At 45.3% G+C, this 19,075-nt stretch overlaps 1 protein-coding gene across 1 annotated transcript in view; it reads left to right on the top strand.

Moving 5' to 3' along the window:
• Positions 1–19,075, top strand: part of sgsm1a (small G protein signaling modulator 1a) — a 104,139-nt gene that overhangs the window by 48,651 nt on the left and 36,413 nt on the right. The window contains exons 7-11 of the mRNA XM_068006063.1: positions 2,497–2,642; positions 6,499–6,630; positions 8,858–8,982; positions 13,377–13,444; positions 15,292–15,455. Coding sequence (XP_067862164.1) covers positions 2,497–2,642; positions 6,499–6,630; positions 8,858–8,982; positions 13,377–13,444; positions 15,292–15,455 — 635 coding nt within the window. The remainder of the gene's footprint in view (positions 1–2,496; positions 2,643–6,498; positions 6,631–8,857; positions 8,983–13,376; positions 13,445–15,291; positions 15,456–19,075) is intronic.

The following is a 19,075-nucleotide window of genomic DNA, read 5'->3' as shown; positions in this document are numbered from 1 at the left end:
GACACCGCGCAACAATCGCCAAACAGGAGGGTTCCCTCCCAGTCGGGGAACACTTCAGCAGTCATGGACATTCATCCACCGACCTTCGGGTAAGCGTACTCCAAGGCGGCCTTCGAGACACACGACAACGCAAAATCGTCGAGCAGAAATTGATAGCCAAGTTCCGCACCCATGAGGACGGCCTCAACCGGGATCTTGGGTTCATGTCACGCTACACGTTACCCCACCAGCGAACAAATGTTATCTGTTTTTAATATAATGGGTCATTTGCTGGCTCTCTCTGCCTTCCGGATGTTTCTGCCTCTCTCTGTGTTTTTTTTTTCTCTGTTTTTTTTCCCTGTTTGTTTTTTTGTTGAATGTGTATTCGGAGGTTCTGCAGGTAACACCTCTCTGTCTGAACACGGTGATTGCCTTGGCAACGGGCAGTTGCAGGGGCAGTCTGTAAACACCATGTATTGTTCAATATGTATAAATGCGTAGGCTTCAAGGAGATCTTGAAACATTTGCCTGAGGAAGGAGAAAATCTCCGAAAGCTTGTGAATTTAAAATAAAATTGCTGGACTATAACTTGGTGTTGTAAAATTGTTTACAATACTAAATAGGAAGCCTTAATGCTCAGCATCGATTTGGTGAATGCTGCTCCTCTCCAGGTAGTGATTGAATGTAACCGTCCAGTGGTTTGGTGAATTTCTCCAGTACATTAATTCTCCCATTGTGGTATCTATTCAAAATTCAGCTCGATGCCACGATGGGAGCGTCATCAGAAGGTTGAGCTTTGATTGGTCAACTTACTTTTTCTCATCCTTATTTTTTATGATTCTTACTTTTCTTTCTTTTTATAATTAATATTGCACCCACCTTTCCTATTGTCACCCAGAGACCTACAAAACCAGGTTGACTTATTGACGGTCTGAGGTGCTGCCTTAGATTGTAGCAAGAGCCACCTTTGCTACTGTGTCAGGACTCTGTGATTGGTAGAATCCCGCACAATCTGTTTGCATGTTATGGTCTATGCTGGAGGTTCAAGTTAGTTTATGATTTTCTTTTAATGTTTGACGTTTATTAATTTTTGAGGGTAAAATTACCCTCTGGTTGTTCATCTCCAGTCTTGTGGCAAAGCATCACCTGCGTCAGGAGGGTTCCCACTCCTAGGGTCCCACTCGGGTAGATATCGGGAAACACTGGACAAGTAACGACTGTGGTTTTATTATCTTTCCTTTCCACCTTCCCCCATCTCATTGGAGGGGTGGTCTCTCCATGTTAGTCAAGGTCAGACATTCGATGGGATTGAGCCAACTGCTTACCTGACATAACTCAGAACATGGTTAGGATGTGGAACTCGCTACCACATGGAGTAGTTGAGACGGATAGCATAGATGCATTTAAGGGGAGGCTAGATAAGCACACGAGGGAGAAAGGAATAGAAGGATACGCTGATAGGGTTCGATAAAGTAAGGTCGGAGAAGGCTCTTGTGGAGCATAAACGCTGGCATAGACCAATTGGGCCGAATGGCCTAATTCTATGCTGTAAATTCTATGTAATTATTCATTAAACTTTTTGTTTGCTTTTAAAGGTAATTTATTTCTTCTGTCTCCACTTCTCGCCCTCCATGCGCACTGTGTAGGGCAACATGTCCGCCTGGAGTCCCTCCAATGACATGACCAAGATCTCCCCATTTGCGGAATCGGGTATGAAGTCATATCCCACCTCCCCGTGAGACAAGAACAGTCCTTTCTGACATTTTATCATTTCCAGAAAAAAAAGATATACTTTTGAAAAACTTTTATTTTAACATTCATTTTACCTTTTTATAAAATGGTACTACCCCTGCCCCCCCCCAGTTTAACAGAGGCTCTGGTTCTTTTCTGGGAACTGCCAGGTTCTCACAGTGGGAGCTTGAGGAGCCCGTCTGATCTCCTTGCCATGGCAACGTGGTAGAGGTGTGGGTGCTGTAGACCCATGAGGCCGTGTGTCACTGAGACTGAAGGAGTGGGACCAATGGCCAAATTCTGAAAGGGGAGAGTTGGCGACCCTGACCTTAAAACAGCCAATAAAAAAAACAGAAAGAAATAATGACATCATTAAGGTGTTTGAGGGTGAATTGTTCACTTTAAAATAGTTTAAAAGACCAAATTAGAGCAGATTGTGTTGTCGAATGTAATTGCCCTTTTACTGTTGTGCTACGTGCTATCTACCAATTCAGAATTTTAGTGTGTGATACATTCAGTGTAACATTCAAAGTAACAGAGGAACGATTATTGGAAAGCAGATATTGGTGACAAAGAGGTCGCTGTTGGTCCTGCATCTCAGATGGACATTCAGGTGTCTCGTGTGCTGCAGTACTTGTGCGTTCATGTTTGCCCACATCAGCGTGTCCAGACCCGGCCTCGCCCTGTCCCCCAGTGGTACCGAAATAGTTTTCTAATTTTTTAAAGACGTCTTGGGTGGCGCATGACTCTTGTTGTGACTGCGAGCACCTCTCTCTCTCTCACCAGTCGGGCCTTGCGCCCTCGAGTATACGAAGATGAAGACGGCTGATCATTTCTGGACGGACCCTTCGGCTGACGAATTGGTTCAGAGGCATCGCATTCACAGTGCGCACTGTCGCCAAGATTCGCCCACCAAACGACCAGCCCTGTGTGTAAGTTTTTTTTTTTGCTTCCCCCACCCCCTTCTCCTCCTCTCCCTCTCTCAGCAATTTGCTTCCATTGCAGCCACGGGGGCCGGGCTGACTGGGCTTAAGCCTTTTACGGACGGTTCCACTGCTAAGGTGCGGTGAGGGGTAGGGTTTGGTGCGAGGGAAGCAGAGCAGGGAGACATGTGACTGGGTCACTTGAGCGCAATTATTTTCCCTCTTCATCTTGGAGCTAGGGTTGCCAATCGTCCAGGGTTGTCCCGGAGTCTCCAGGAATTGAAGATTAATCTCCTGGGCACTCCTGCAAGGAAACACGGGAGAAAAATCACGGGAGGTGCATTAAATAAATTCTTTTTCATTTTGTTTGGACAGTTTCGTTTATTAGTTATAAAAATATTGCAGATGGGGAGGAAAGGCTGTTTGGATGATTCTTGACTGTCAATCAATCAGGTAACGAAGAGTCTGTCCGCTGCAGGAAGGCGGGCCACCCTGAGGATGGACGTATCGGGCCACCAACCGTGGAAGTATGGGGTGCGGGGCTGTTGGAAGTCAGGTGATGAAATCTCCCGGAATAGGCCCAACCAGAGTTGGCAGACGTACTTGGACCTGGGCATTTTGCTGTTGTCAGATACTGTCTGGGAGTCTGACGTGATCCTTGTCGAAACTCCACTCAGTTCTGCCTATTGAAAGAGGGACGGAAGCCCTGGGAACTGGCATGTGCCAAAAACGGCTGGGCTGTTGGGCAGTTTTAAAAAGAAAAATTCTCTTACTCCCGGTTTTCTCCTCTCCTAAAGCCGCTGACTAATTCTGGGCCTGCAGTTCCATGGACACCTGCGGCCTTCTGCACCTTGCCCGAGTAGCCGTTCTTCATTTGTGAACCAAGCTATTGAGTGTCGGCAGGTTATTCCAAGGTTGGGGGGGGGGGGGGGTGGGGGAACATCACGGCCAAGACCAATCCTGCCCTCAACCGATGTCTATGCCTGAGCAGTTTTCCAGCAAGGAGTCGGGGGGGTCACTGGATAGCAGTCGAAAGTAGAAACCCTGACTGAGTTTCTCTTCGTCTTTTTTTTCTTTCTTCCCCTTCCCAGATCTTGCTGTGTGCTAAATTGGCATGACAACAGTGACTGCACTTTAAGAATCATTCATTGGCTGTGAAGAGCATTGGGATGTCCCGAGGAGATAGGGCGCTATATAAATGCGAGTTTGTTCTTTAATTCCCAGAGTGGCTACTGCATGTCCAACAGTATCCCAATGTGAACCGAACAAAGCACCGAGGTTCATTTCTAGAGGGATAGAATTGAAAAGCAGAGAAGTTATGTTAAACTTGTATAGAACCTTGGTTAGATCACACTAGGAGCACTGTGAAAATTTCTGGTCTCCATTTTATAAAAAGGATATAGAGGCTAAGAAGATTTACTAGGATGATACCAGAACTGAGAGGTTATACCTATCAGGAAAGATTGAGCAGGCTGGGGCTCTTTTCTCTAGAAAAGAGAAGACTGAGGGGTGACCTGATAGAGGTCTTTAAGATTATAAAAGGGTTTGATAAGGTAGATGTAGAGAAGATGTTTCCACTTGTGGGGGAGACCAAAACTAGAGGCCATAAATATAAGATAGTCACTAATAAATCAAATAGGGAATTCAGGAGAAACTTCTTTACCCAGGGAGTGGTTAGAATGTGGAACTCACTACCACATGGAGTAGTTGAGGTGAATAACATAGATGCATTTAAGGGGAAGCTAGTTAAACACATGAGGGAGAAAGGAATAGAAGGATATGGTTATAGGGTTAGATGAAGTAGGGAGGGAGGAGGCTCGTGTGGAGCATAAACCTGTTGGGCCGAATGGCCTGTTTCTGTGCTGTACATTCTGTGTAATTCCATGTAATGTATGAATTGGCACCTTCAGGAGACGAGGGGAGAAAAAAACATTTTTTAAGAAGTGTCAGATTTGGAAACCTGAGTGTGGTGCAGATTGACCTGACATCAGCTCTTTTCCTCATTTGGACACATATCCGCCCCCTGAACCAATGAGCTGCCTTCATCATTTGTAGTTCTCGTTAAGGTAGAGTTATCTGTCACGGATTTGAGTCCATTATCATGCTCGTCATCAATTCCTCTTGTGATTTCCGTAACCCGGTGACTGTTCCCTTACGGTGATGTCCTGCTGCTGTGCAGATAATGAGCTACCAGGCCTGAATCCTTTCCTTATTAACACTGTGACTAATGCAAGCTAATAACTCAGTGCCGTTCCCTGAAGAGACCTGTTGATCTGCCTCAGCTGTCTGTGTTCCTGTGTTATTACTGTCGGGGATGAGCTGATTTCCAGACCGTAAATAAAAATCCAACAGAAATTGCATGAAATTGTGATTAATTTTTTTTTTCAATTCCGCCCTGTCCCCTTTCATTCTCCCTCTCCCCTTTCTCCTGGGTGCAGTGACTTGTGTTGGGAGGAGGGCTGTAACTGGGGGCTTTTTTCACGAGAGCTGAAAAGGTTAAGGTTGAACTAAGAGTGGTCTTCAAGATTATGAAGGGTTACGATGGGGTAAATAGTGATAGATTGTTTCCGCAGGTCAATGAGATGGGAATGAGAGGGCGCAATTGTAGAATGACAACAATAAGAATTAAAGGCCCAGTTAGAAAAAAAATGTCTTTACAAGGAGGGTGTTATTGCAGGGGGGTTGGAATACAAGATTAAGGAAGTCTTGCTGCAATTGTACAGGGCTTTTAATGACTCAGCATCCATAGCCTCTGGGATAGAGAATTCCAAAGATTCACAGCCCTCCGAGTGAAGAAATTCCTCTTCATCTCAGTCCTAAATGGCCGACCCCTTATCCTGAGACTATGCCCCCCTAGTTCTAGACCTGGAGTATTGTGTACAGTTTTGGTCTCCTTACCTAAGGAAGGATATACTTGCCTTAGAGGCGGTGCAATGGGGGTTCACTAGATTAATTCCTGGGTTGAGAGGGTTGTCCTGTGAGGAGAGATTGAGTAGAATGGGCCTATATTCACTGGAGTTAAGGAGAAACATATAAAATTCTTAGAGGGCTTGACAGGGTAGATGCGGAGAGGCTGTTTCCCCTGGCTGGAGAGTCTAGAACTAGGGGGCATAGTCTCAGGATAAGGGGTCAGCCATTTAGGACTGAGATGAGGAGATATTTCTTCACTCAGAGGGCTGTGAATCTTTGGAATTCTCTACCCCAGAGGGCTGTGGATGTTGAATCGTTGAATACATTCAAGACTGAGATCGATAGATTTTGGACTGTAAGGGAATCAAGGGATATGGGGATAGGACGGGAGAGTGGAGTTGAGGTCGAAGATCAGCCATGATCTTATTGAGTGGCAGAGCAGGCTCGAAGGGCCGTATGGCCTACTCCTGCTCCTATTTCTTATGTGTTAGAAATTGGAATTCTCTGCCGCCAACTGCTGTTGAGGCATAGTCCATAAATTCTCCTTAAAGATAATTAAATAGTTGCTTGAAAAAAGAGGAACAAAATAGGATATCAGTCCAGCTCCTGCGGCATTGCCCATGGAAGAAGTTCAAAAGATAGACCAGCGTCAGGCACTGAAACTCGGGGGGAAATGGTTCTCGTGGCCACCATTCTAGCCAAATCCAGACTTTGCTTTGGGTAGTGGAGGCAAAAAGATTGGAATTATTTTTTTAAAAAGCCGGTTGCCCGATTGGGGGATCAGCTGACATGGTCTTAATGGCCTTCCTCGTCAGTGTCAATTTTGCGATGGGCTGAAACTCATTCCAGGCTTTCCTACGTTCCTGTTCGTAGTAATCGCCCTGCTGCGGCCGCTACTACTTATTGTCACCTGGTGTCATTTTCTTGCCGCTGTTCCTCCTGTATTTGTTTCCAGATTCAGAAGCGCCATTCGAGCGGCAGCATGGACGATCGACTCTCTCTCTCCGCCCGTGATTACGTCGAGTCTTTGCACCAGAATTCCCGAGCGACATTACTGTACGGCAAAAATAACGTCCTGGTTCAGCCAGTGAGTAACTATCCAACTGTGTATATGTTGTTTTGTACACGGTGTTTGGGGTATGAGTGTGTGCATCTATCTGTGCATGGCTCAGTGGGTAGAACTCTTGCCTCGGAGTCAGAAGGTTGTGGGTTTAAGACCCACTCCAGAGACTTGAGCACAAAATCCAGGCTGACACTCCAATGCAGTACTGAGGATGTGCTGCACTGTTGGAGGTGCTGTCTTTCGGATGAGACATTAAACTGAGTCTTTGAATTTTGAGTCTGCCCTCTCAGGTGGACTCAAAAGATCCCACGGTACCATTTGAAGAGCAGGGTGTTCTCCCCGGATTCCTGGCCAATATTTATCTCTCAATTGACATTACTAAAACCGATTATCCGGTCATTATCACATTGCCGTTTGTGGGACCTTGCTGTGCGCAAATTGGCTGCCCTGGTTTGGCGACACTTTGAAAGTACTTCATTGGCTTCAAAGCACTTTGGGATGTCCTGAGGTCGTGAAAGGCGCCATATAATTACAAGTTTTTCTTTCGGTTTACGTGTGTATAACAAAGGCAGAGGCCAGCTGTAATATCAGATGCTGTTCATACTCTGAATCATAATTCAAGCCTTTTAGGATTTAATAAGGAACTTATCTAGATTTGAAGACTCTTATCCATATTTTTGGAGTGTGAGTCATAAATCTGCCCTTTAATTTTTATGAGCATTTTCCAAAACGCAGGTAAATCGCCAGTTGATGTATTGAAATGTTTTGCACAATGAATTATTCAGGAGACATTTCATTTTTTCACTCTAAAATCTGTTAACTATGGGGAGGGGGTGAGCTTTCTCTCCTAAGCCTCCCCTCCCTCCTTTTATTGCACAGAAATATTTGATGTAAAATTTGAACTGGCAAAGTCTGATCAAGTTATTAAAATGGTCAGAATTTTAAGGCGTGATTAAGCTTGAATTTAAATTAACAATAAAGTATCTGGTGTACAGTGTAGGAAAAATGCACTTAGTGCTATTTAACTCATCACCTCAAGTCACCATTACAGTCAGTGGCAGGCCTACTGTCATACAACTCAAAATACCCTCTCCAGACACAACCTCAGGTTAATGTCCATTGGAACTGTGGAAAACACCCAGCGGTGCAATTGTAGATTTTCAATTTTTTTTTATTCGTTCACGGGATGTGGGCGTCGCTGGTGAGGCCGGCATTTATTGCCCATCCCTAATTGCCCTCGAGAAGGTGGTGGTGAGCCGCCTTCTTGAACCGCTGCAGTCCGTGTGGTGATGGTTCTCCCACAGTCCTGTTAGGAAGGGAGTTCCAGGATTTTGACCCAGCGACAATGAAGGAACGGCGATATATTTCCAAGTCGGGATGGTGTGTGACTTGGAGGGGAACGTGCAGGTGGTGTTGTTCCCATGTGCCTGCTGCTCTTGTCCTTCTAGGTGGTAGAGGTCGCGGGTTTGGGAGGTGCTGTCGAAGAAGCCTTGGCGAGTTGGAAAAATCTGAACAAGTTATTAAAATGGTCAGAATTTTATGGCATGATTACTTGTATTTAACTTTACTAAAACCTTAATGACAACACTGCCTGTTGGGCAAGGATAGAAAGAGAACTATGCGGGAGGGAATTAAGAGACCAACAATCTTGATTCTAAAAAGGAATGTATAGTGAGAGGTGTAGTAATCACAAGATGAACTTCAGTATGTTTAAAGTGTTTACAGATTCATGTTTAAAGTAGTTACAGATTCCACCACAAGGGAGCATTAATTTAGAAGGGGTGAAAAGGCAGCTTACATTTAACTGCTGTGCACTGAGTATGGTAGATGTATAGAGTTGATCGCTGGGGGAGGCAAAGGGGGTTGATTCTATCCCCAAATTCAAGGGAGATTAGGTTAAGTGCCTGTAGAAACATTTGATAGAGTGGCATGACAGATATCATGGGATATGATATCTCCTAGACACTGGGACTGGCCAGATGGACCACAGTGGTCTTTTCCAGTACTGTTCGTTCCTATAAGAGATCTCCAGAAAGAATTCTTCCTTTGCGTGCAGTCATGGGATATGATATCTCCTAGACACTGGGACTGGCCAGATGGACCACAGTGGTCTTTTCCAGTACTGTTCGTTCCTATAAGAGATCTCCAGAAAGAATTCTTCCTTTGCGTGCAGTCCGTGCAACACTCGTCTTAGTCCTTGTCAGTTCAGCACAGTAGTTCATTCCTCTATTAAATTGCGTTCTGTCCTCAGAAAGATGACATGGAACCCATCCCAGGATACCTTTCTCTCCATCAAACAGCAGACACGATGACATTAAAATGGACACCCAACCAGCTGATGAACGGCTCTGTGGGAGACTTGGATTATGAGAAAAGGTGACTACATCAGTGCTGGTATCCCTGAGGCTGGTGTTTGCTGTTTTTGGCGAGATGTGAATTTGTCCAGATTAACTGTTGCTTACCAAACTTGAACTTTGATCACAAGTGTTGTGAGCTCTGGAAAAAGATGCTGTGTGCTTTAATTCTGGCCTACCTAAAGCTTTTAACTCAAGGGCATCCCTGGAATGCTGCCCTCTAACACTCTCTGTTCAGTGGTAAATGTATCGCCCGGTGTGGAGCTGAGCAGGAAGGCCCTGATTCACACTGATACAGTTGGGGGAGGGGGGAATCAACTCGCTGCCCACCAACTCGTGTTGGAAATGTGCATGTGTGAATGTCAGGTAAAGGCAGGATTGGGCTTAGTTGTGATGTCTTCCGGGGTCACATAGCCTAACACTCGCTGCCCGGACTCTCGGGGAAGAATGGCCATTTCAGTAGGGTACGGAGAATGGCAGGCACATGAAGGAACCGCACCTCAGCAAGAATCAGCACCTTCAGGAGATGAGGGAAGAACAAGCAAGGGGAAAATGATTCTCATCTGCGTTTGGCACGAGGCTCAGCATTTAAATTTGCTTTTGCTTTAACTGAGCGAGTTTCCTTTGAAAAGAGGTTAGCTTTTGTGTGTGTGACTCATCATAGTAAAGCATGGCAATGTTTGTGATGTATTGTAACTTGATTTTCTGTTGTTCCTTTTGCCTCTGTGCATCTTTCCTTTTTCATCTCGATCATTTCAATCATTAAACATCTTGGGGTTAACGCTTGTACCAATGCTCGCTCACTGTTTCTATCGCAATATTTGTTGGTGCTTTCTCTGCTGTCTGCACTGCTTGCTCGCACCCTACACTGCTTGGTACTTTTTTATTTTTCCCTGCTGAGTTTGCTATGTGGTTCTCAGCACCAATTCCCAGAAATCCATCCGGCCACAGGGGAAGAGAAGCCCAATGATCCGGTAAGTATGGCTCCCTGGAACAATGTTCAGTGGACAAAATCGTTCCAGTCCTTGAGCTTCCAACCAATGCTTTCAAGAGGTCAACTCAGTGTACAGTCCCACTACTGCGTGTGGTACCGATCCATACAGACGAGTAAGGTCCATGGTGAGTTATCTCATCGCAGCTTAGCAGAGGGGCTACAACTGACCTCCTTGCTCTTTGACTGGGTGGGAGTTATGGGGGGGGGGGGGGGGGAGTGGGGAGGGAGGCTACAGTTGGCTTCCGTGCACCTTGGCTGGGTGGGAGTGGGGGGAATCTACAATTAGCCTCTCTGCCATTTGGATATGAAAGGGCAAGACAAATTGTGATTCCACTTCTGCTGGAAGAATAAGATCAGGTTGACTGCAGCGTCGCCCATATTTGAAAGTCTGCTGACGGCCTCTGTCTAATTTTGGACGCAGGACTGGAGGGCAGCGAGGTCCATAAAACTATGTTCCAGCAGTTGGGGAGGAGAAAAACCAGAATGATATAAGCGCCCTAGGGCAGTGAAGACATTGCTTCTTTGCCACTTATGAGATTGGGCCGTGGGTTTTCTCTTCACAGAGGTACATCGGTCACTGGGGAATAGAACATGTCCCCACATGTTTTTGTAAATCCCTGGGGCAACTGGATGTCTAAATTCCCAAGCAACTGCAAGACTTGGCTGGAGAGGTAGTGGTTTCACCGTAATCTTAACCTCAACCTTAGTTTATGCTCCATAGAGTTTGCACTGTGATCCTTATCCTACTGTTGCAGCCATATTTGATTTACTCGGGAATAAGATTTATTCACATGTAGAATGTGTGATATATATATATATGTAAAATATGTTCTTGGGATGTGGGTGACACTGGCAAAGCAGTATTTATTGTCCATCCCTAGTTGCCCTGAGGGCATTAATCGAATCATAGACAGTTACGGCACAGAAGGAGGCCATTCGGCCCATCGTGTCCGTGCCTGCCGAAAAAGAGCGATCCAGCTTAATCCCACTTTCCAGCACTTAGTCCGTAGCCCTGTAGGTTACGGCACTTCAAATGCACATCCAAGTACTTTTTAAATTGGTTGAGGGTTTCTGCCTCTACCACCCTTTCAGGCAGTGAGTTCCAGACCCCCACCACCCTCTGGTTAAAAAAAATTTCTTCAGCTCCCCTCTAATCCTTCTACCAATTACTTTAAATCTATGCCCCCGGCCACTGACCCCTCTGCTAAGGGAAGTAGGTCCTCCCTATCCACTCTATCTAGCCCTGTCATAATTTTATATACCTCAATTAAATCTCCCCTCAGCCTCCTTTGTTCCAAAGAAAACAACTCCAGCCTATCCAATCTTTCCTCATAGCTAAAATTCTCCAGCCCTGGCAACATCCTTGTAAATCTCCTCTGTACCCTCTCTAGTGCAATCGCATCTTTCCTGTAATGTGGTGACCAGAACTGTACGCAGTACTCAAGCTGTGGCCTAACCAATGTTTTATACAGTTCCAGCATAACCTCCCTGCTCTTATACTCTAAGCCTCGGCTAATAAAGGAATGTATCCCATATGCCTTTTTAACCACCTTATCTACCTGTCCTGCTACCTTCAGGGATCTGTGGACATGCACTCCAAGGTCCCTTTGTTCCTCTACACCTCTCAGTATCCTCCCATTTATTGTGTACTCCTTTGCCTTGTTTGCTCTCCCCAAATGCATTACCTCACACTTCTCTGGATTGAATTCCATTTGCCACTTTTTCTGCCCACCTGACCAGTCCATTGATATCTTCCTGCAGTCTACAGCTTTCCTCCTCACTATCAACTACACGGCCAATTTTTGTGTCATCTGCAAACTTCTTGATCAAGCCCTCCACATTCAAGTCCAAATCATTAATATATACCACAAAAAGCAAGGGACCTAACACTGAGCCTTGCGGAACCCCACTGGAAACAGCTTTCCAGTCGCAAAAACACCTGTCAATCATTACCCTTTGCTTCCTGCCACTGAGCTAATTTTGGATCCAACTTTCCACTTTCCCTTGGATCCTATGGGCGTTTACTTTTTTGACCAGTCTGCCATGTGGAACCTTGTCAAAAGCCATGCTAAAATCCATGTACACTACATCAAACGCGTTACCCTCATCGACCCTCCTTGTTACCTGCTCAAAAAATTCAGTCAAGTCAGTGAGACACGACCTTTCCATAACAAATCCATACTGACTGTCCTTGATTAACCCGTGACTTTCTAAATGATTTATGCTGTCCCTCAGAATCGATTCCAATAATTTGCCCACCACCGAGGTTAGACTGACTGGCCTATAATTACTCGGTCTATCTCTTTCTCCCTTTTTAAACAACGGTACAACGTTAGCAGTCCTCCAATCCTCTGGCACCACGCCTGTCGCTGGGGAGGATTGGAAAATGATGGTCAGAGACTCCACTATTCCCTCCCTTGTTTCTCTTAGCAGCCTGGGATACATTTCATCTGAGCCTGGCGATTGATCCACTTTCAAAGATGCTAAACCCCTTGATACTTCCTCTCTCACTATGATGGTGAACACCATAATGATCAACAATGTGGTGTGGGACTGGAGTCAAGTGTAGGCCAGACGAGGCTCCCTTCCCTGAAGGACCAGTTGGCAGCTTTTCACGGTCACTTTCTGGTGCTACCCACTCATGACTAGATTTATTGAATTTAATTTCACAACTTGCCATGGTGGGATTTGACCTCACGACCTCTGGGTTGCTTGTCTAGTACAACAACAACTAGGCCACCGTACCTGATCTGGAATTGCAGTGGGGCTCCCCCATCCAATGATCAGATGCTCAAGGTTAAAATCCAAACTGTTATTTTCAGTTGCTTGCCCTTTTCCTTTGGGTTTCCCCAGCAGTCTGCTGACCATATAGGGGGAAAGAGAGGGGATTACTGGAAAAAACTTAATAAATAGATTAGGATTTGTTTACATACCAGAAGTTGGACCCTGAAGGACCACTTCTCTATTATTACCAATAAGTGGCAAAAACTGAGGGATATGCCAGTGTGAGTCATGCCAAGACTCACTTGCCCTAGCTATGTGACCTTTTGGACGTTGGTACTCTTAAAATATGATCTCCATGTCTTTCTGTGCTCCAGGCAACGGCCAGAGTCAAGTTTTTGAGACATCTGTTCTTGCAGTCTTCTCTGGCTACATTGTGTTGTTAAACTGCCCCAGCGATTGATGGGAGGGGGGATGTGCCGTATCTCGTACAAATGCTATATAATTGGAAGAGGTTTGGTAAATTCGAATCCTGTGCTTGATTCAAGTGCATGTTTATCAGCTGACTATCTGCTGGTCCAATAATGGTGCCTGTGACTGTCTAAAACCCGAGAAATGTTATCTGTTCAAGGCAGTGGGAAATAGCTGTGTGCTGTGCAATGTCGCTGTGTAATCGGACAAGATTTGATCTTGTTTTCCAGTATATATTGGGACTATGCCATGACCATCCGCCTGGAGGAAATCGTCTACCTGCACTGCCATCAGCAGAGTAAGAAGGAAAGAATTTCTTGTCGGAATGTTATATCATTAAGTCGTATTCCCATTAGATGACAGGCACCCTAATAATCTGGAGTATAAATTGCACTTTTTCCACTACAATCTACAAACCATGAATGGTTTTTTAATTCATTCTTGGGCTGTGGGTGTCAACGGCAAGGCCGGCATTTATTGCCCCTTCCTAGTTGCCCTGGTACAGCTGGGTGGCTTGCTAGGCCCCTTCACACTGGTGTGGGACTGGAGTCACATACAGGACCAGACCAGGTAAAGGACGGCAGGTTTCCTTCCCTAAAGGACCCAGTAGGGTTTTTGCGACAATCAGACAGATTTTCACAGTCACTTTTACTGATACCAGCTTTGTATTTCCAGATTTTTTTTTTTAATCGAATTCAAATTCTTAAACTGCTGTGGTGGGATTTGAACTCACGTTCTCTGGATTACTAGTCCAGTAACATAACCACTGTGATTAGTATGAGGGTACAGTCACGGTTTTGCTGGGTGGCTCCCCAACTTCACGTGCATTAAGGTAGAATCATTGAATCATGCAGCACAGAAGAAAGCCATTCGGCCCATCATGCCTGTGCCAAAAAAGCCAACCAATTAGCCCCACTCCCCTGCTCTTTCCCTAGAGTCCTGCAAATTTTTCCCCTTCAAATATTTATCCAAATCCCTTATGAAAGTTATTACTGAATCTGCTTCCACTGCCCTTTCAGGCAGTGAACTCCAGATAGTAACAACTCGCAGAGTGGTGCAATTTGTTGGAGTAGCAAAGCTATAGAGTGGTGGGGCCATGACTCTACGCTGGCAGATATCTCCCTCCACCACCACATTAATTGCTACTGTGCCAGTACGGGGATACTGCCAAAGGAAGCACTGGTATTTATTCATGGAAGGAGAGTGCCAACCCAGGGATCTGGGAGCAGATTGCTTGCCTATTGGCTTGGCTGGGGATGGCGTGTGGCCTAAAAAATACCCTACACCCCTGGGTGAGGCTGAGTTGAACGGACTGAAGAGAGATAGTGAAACAGGTGCAAAGTTTGTTTAAAAAGTTGGAGTCTTGCCCTTAAAAGAAATAACTAGGATAAATAATACACAGACTTCGCAATAGGCGTGCTTCCTTTTTAGTTCATTACGATTTCCTGTTTTTTCTTGGCGTTGGAACCACTGCCTGTGTGCTACCGAGCCATACAACCCTGGAAGATCCCAGGTTCAGTCCCTGGTCTGTGTGGAATTACTTGATCTCAGCTGAGCACGGTTGAGGTTTCTGGTACACTCGGGTTGCTTGGGCCAGCAAAGGCAACAGTCACCCAGGATTCCTACTCCTGATCACCATCCCCCTGATTAAGACAGGATCAGGTTCTGTTGTGATGCCTCCCTGAGTTGAATAGCACGCCGATACTCATTGTCGCGATTCACACGTTGAAGAGTGGCCACTTGGCTGAGATTTACTGTTGGGTTGCCGGTGCCTGTGACACCGTGCCCCAGCACAAGTCGATGCCTTCAGATGAGGACTGGAAAGTAATTGGGAAACCATAGTCCTCGCTGTTGCTGTCTCCCATTCTCTTCGTGCCACGGCACAGATCTGACCTATAGATCCTTGTGCCTGTTGTAGCTTTGGAAACGCCTCTCAACCACTCGACACGTTCAAAGCTTCTCCCACGTGCATTTGTGCCGTAACTGGCAGCAGCCCTGGAGCGTCCTCCCATGCGCGACGGTTGATGGACCAAGTCCCTCTTTGTTTTAGCCACTGCCTGATACTGATGGGCAGCAGAGTGTCCACCCGACTGCCCGGCCTTCCTGGTGGTAATGGATGTGTTTTACGTTCCCGTGTGCCCACAGTTGACAGTGGCGGTACGGTGGTTCTGGTGAGTCAGGATGGGATTCAGCGGCCCCCGCTCCGCTTTCCAAAGGGAGGACATCTCCTGGCTTTCCTGTCGTGTCTGGAGAACGGCCTCTTGCCTCGCGGACAGCTGGATCCTCCTTTGTGGTCACAGAGAGGGAAGGTACAGCAACAATCCTAAAGTGTAAAGTCGCAATAATGTTCTTAAAGGGCAGCTTGAACCTTTCTTTAAAATCTTTTTATTAAGTTTCAAAATGGCTTGCTGTCAGAATCATGTTTGACCCACACCCTGCTGTGCTGTGCAGCATTCCAGCTTTTAGTATTCTATTTATGTAGGCCATAATGTCATCTTAGATTGGATTTTGGGTAGGATGACATGACTGTGGTTGGATTTAGCTGTGCTCGATATCTGTTTATAAACAGTCAGGCGAACCATTACAGATTGGGAACATCATTTCTGTTTGTTAGAAAATAGGATGTAAACATTCATCCAGAGCATATTCTGTTCCCCTGGGGCCATTCCTTTTAATAATCTGATGTGGAGATGCCGGTGATGGACTGGGGTAGACAAATGTAAGGAACCTTACAACACCAGGTTATAGTCCAACAGTTTTATTTTAAAATCACAAGCTTTCGGAGATTATCTCCTTCGTCAGGTGAGTGAGTGAATAAGAGGTTCTCAAATCGCATATCTTATATTAGGCTGGGACCCACTGTTTTCCGTGGCTAACCTGTCTGAACACCAACGACACCTTTGATTGGTGTGATGGTGTCCCAGCCTAATATAAGATATGCAATTTGAGAACCTCTTATTCACTCACTCACCTGACGAAGGAGATAATCTCCGAAAGCTTGTGATTTTAAAATAAAATTGTTGGACTATAACCTGGTGTTGTAAGGTTCCTTACATTTTAATAATCTGAGCAGCGCTAATGGGCACTAAATCGACAATCTTGCTGCAAGGGCAGGAGCTGCTGGATCGGGGAATGGTAAAATCTCACTGGTGTTGTAGAGGATGGTCTGCTGAGTTTGGGGGCTCACAGCATTGCAGAAAGGGTTTTAATTTTCATCGAAACCTGCTGGAGCTGAGTGAAAGGAAGTGCTTGATCCTGACACCAGATACCTGGAACAGGAAAGAGTTGCATTTCCTTGCACTAACATCCTCCCTTGACAATGAAATTCTCAAAAAAAAAAGTTCAAAAAATCTTTTGGGCTGTTTGCTCTGTTAATGATGTGCTTAGCTATTTTTACCCTCAATGCGGAGGCGAGAATTATATCAGATATACTATGGCTCTTAAAACAATCACAGCTCACGATATTCACTGCCCGTATCCCAAATGGAAAGATTGAGGAGGTAAAGGAGGGGACTGCTGGTAACCATGATAGGCCCAGATCCTGTGGAATATTATGTAGCAGGCCTACAGAGCATGGACCAGCGACAGTGATGTCTCTCATCCCCCAGTGCACTGGAGAAAGAACGAGTGATCACATCTTCCTGCAGTGGTTTTCGAAGAAATAAAATGTGCACTTTGCAAAAACTACTGATGAGATCGACCCCAAGTTCATGTGACTAGCTGACAGCCAGTTGCTCATAGGCTCCTCTCACCTTCCCAACACATCATCATCTTCAATGGGGGAGGGCAGGGCATTTGGGGCCAATAATGTCACCACTGAAGTTATCTGTCGTGCCAAACAGTTGGCTGTTTTGCTGGGTTAGGCCAGAGATGGCTTCTCCTCCCATCTGTAGGTGCCCCAGCCTGGAATAACTGGTCCCGCTGGATCAGAAAGAGCCTGTTTGTGCCTCACTCTTGATTGTGATGCAGAAAGCATTCGTCTATACAGAAGTCCAACCCTCATTGTAGCCATTTTGGATCAAACCTGGTCATCCTTTTTAAGATGTGGAGATGCCGGTGATGGACTGGGGTTGACAAATGTAAACAATCTTACAACACCAGGTTATAGTCCAACAGTTTTATTTGAAAATCACAAGCTTTCGGAGGCTTCCTCCTTCATCAGGTGACGAAGGAGGAAGCCTCCGAAAGCTTGTGATTTTCAAATAAAATTGTTGGACTATAACTTGGTGTTGTAAGATTGTTTACATTTGTCATCCTTTTTAAAGTTTTCTTTAAACGTGCGGTAGAGTTTTTCAGTAAGAGGCAACTGGGCCCTCCCACCCGGGGGGAGTTTATTGTGGGAGGATTTTGAGTGACAAGTTCTACAGATCTTTCTACCCTTGAGTGGGTTGGTTGAGTTTTAACGAGGATGTGAACAGGAAGAACGGATACTCGGGCTAAGGTTGGCATCTGGGCGGTCAAGTCTAGGTCTTTGAAATTGCCACTCCCACATTCCACAGCAGGCATTTTATCCTATAGTTCTTTAAATATCCTTTCATAAATATTAAGAGCTAAACTGGAAAAATTGCCAGTATGTGCAGGTTTATCTTTCCCATTGTACAATCTGACTTACTTTTAACAAGTAAACGATGTTAAGCATTCACAGCATTGTACAATCAGGAAGGTAACACTGCACACAATGGAAATTGTAACCAAAGGATCTTGCACCTGCTGTAAAAATGTGACTGGCAACTTTAAAAACCCAGACTGGCTGATCTGATCAGGCAGCATCCCTAACACACGCTGACTTAGTCTTTCATATGTTGACTCATAATGGTCGGAGTCTTGTGGATTTGGGCATCGGATAATCAAGCTCACAACAACAGATATTGTCTCAAGACTTTTTATTAACGGCACTGCAAAATACAGAAAGGGTACCATTACCTCACTCTGGAGAACAGATGTACAGTAGGGTTGCCAACTCCAATTGAATGTATTCCTGGAGGTTTCATCACATGACCTCTCGCCTCCAACCACCCCGCCCCCACAGTCCTACCATTGGTCGTCCAACACGCCCATCCTTACAACGTACAGCCTTCCCACGCCAAGTGTAAAGTGAACAGATTCTATGTTACTCGTTTGGATAATCTTTGACTATCAGTCAAACAGCCAATTTTCCCATTATTTTACAACTAATAAATGAAAGTGCTCAAAGGAAATGAAAACAACAAACAATTTTCTACGCCCCTATGATTTTTCTCCCGGGTGTTACTCGCAGCAGTGCCCTGGAGATTAATCTTCAATTCCTGGGGACGCCAGGCCAATCCGAGAGGGTTGGCAACCCTAATGTACAGTGGCCTCTGTCACTAGCTTTTTGACTCTGTTCTGGCATACAAGGTTTATGTGCACCTAATACAGGTAACTGTCCTTGCACAATAGTGACCATGGGATGTCTGTGGTTTGACCCTTTGAACTCAATATTGTCATATATAGTTACCAATTTACCCTTGGTTCACCAAGCCCATCAAGACCTCTTAGGTTCACTTCCCCTTTTCTGTACAATAGGATCAAAGACACTTGCTAATAAAACTGCACAGACAGGCATTACTCAAGGTATCTGTTATTAAAAGCATACATTGAGATGTGACATAATGACCTTTGTTAATAACAGATGTACACTCCGACATTAAATCACTTGGCTAGGCTGACCCTGGACATTGCTTAACTTGGTACATCCAATCATTTTCCTATCGTAAGCAAAACGTAGTAGCACTAAGCATTCTAGCCAACTCAGCAGAATCGTGCGGTCTTCATTCTAGACTGGGACTCACTAAAGTCATACTTTGACATCTGGGCACTTGTGCTTATTTTGGGATGACTTGCTGCACATTACCTTGAACCCTGGTTCATTCACTACTAATCTCTCTGGCAGAAGTACGCTGTAGTCTTG

Source organism: Heptranchias perlo, chromosome 25 (genome assembly GCF_035084215.1).
Source record: "Heptranchias perlo isolate sHepPer1 chromosome 25, sHepPer1.hap1, whole genome shotgun sequence".
In the NCBI taxonomy this organism is placed as follows: Eukaryota; Metazoa; Chordata; class Chondrichthyes; order Hexanchiformes; family Hexanchidae; genus Heptranchias; species Heptranchias perlo.
The sequence above is the reverse complement of the archived record's forward strand: the minus strand, read 5'-3'. Positions and strand labels throughout refer to the sequence as shown.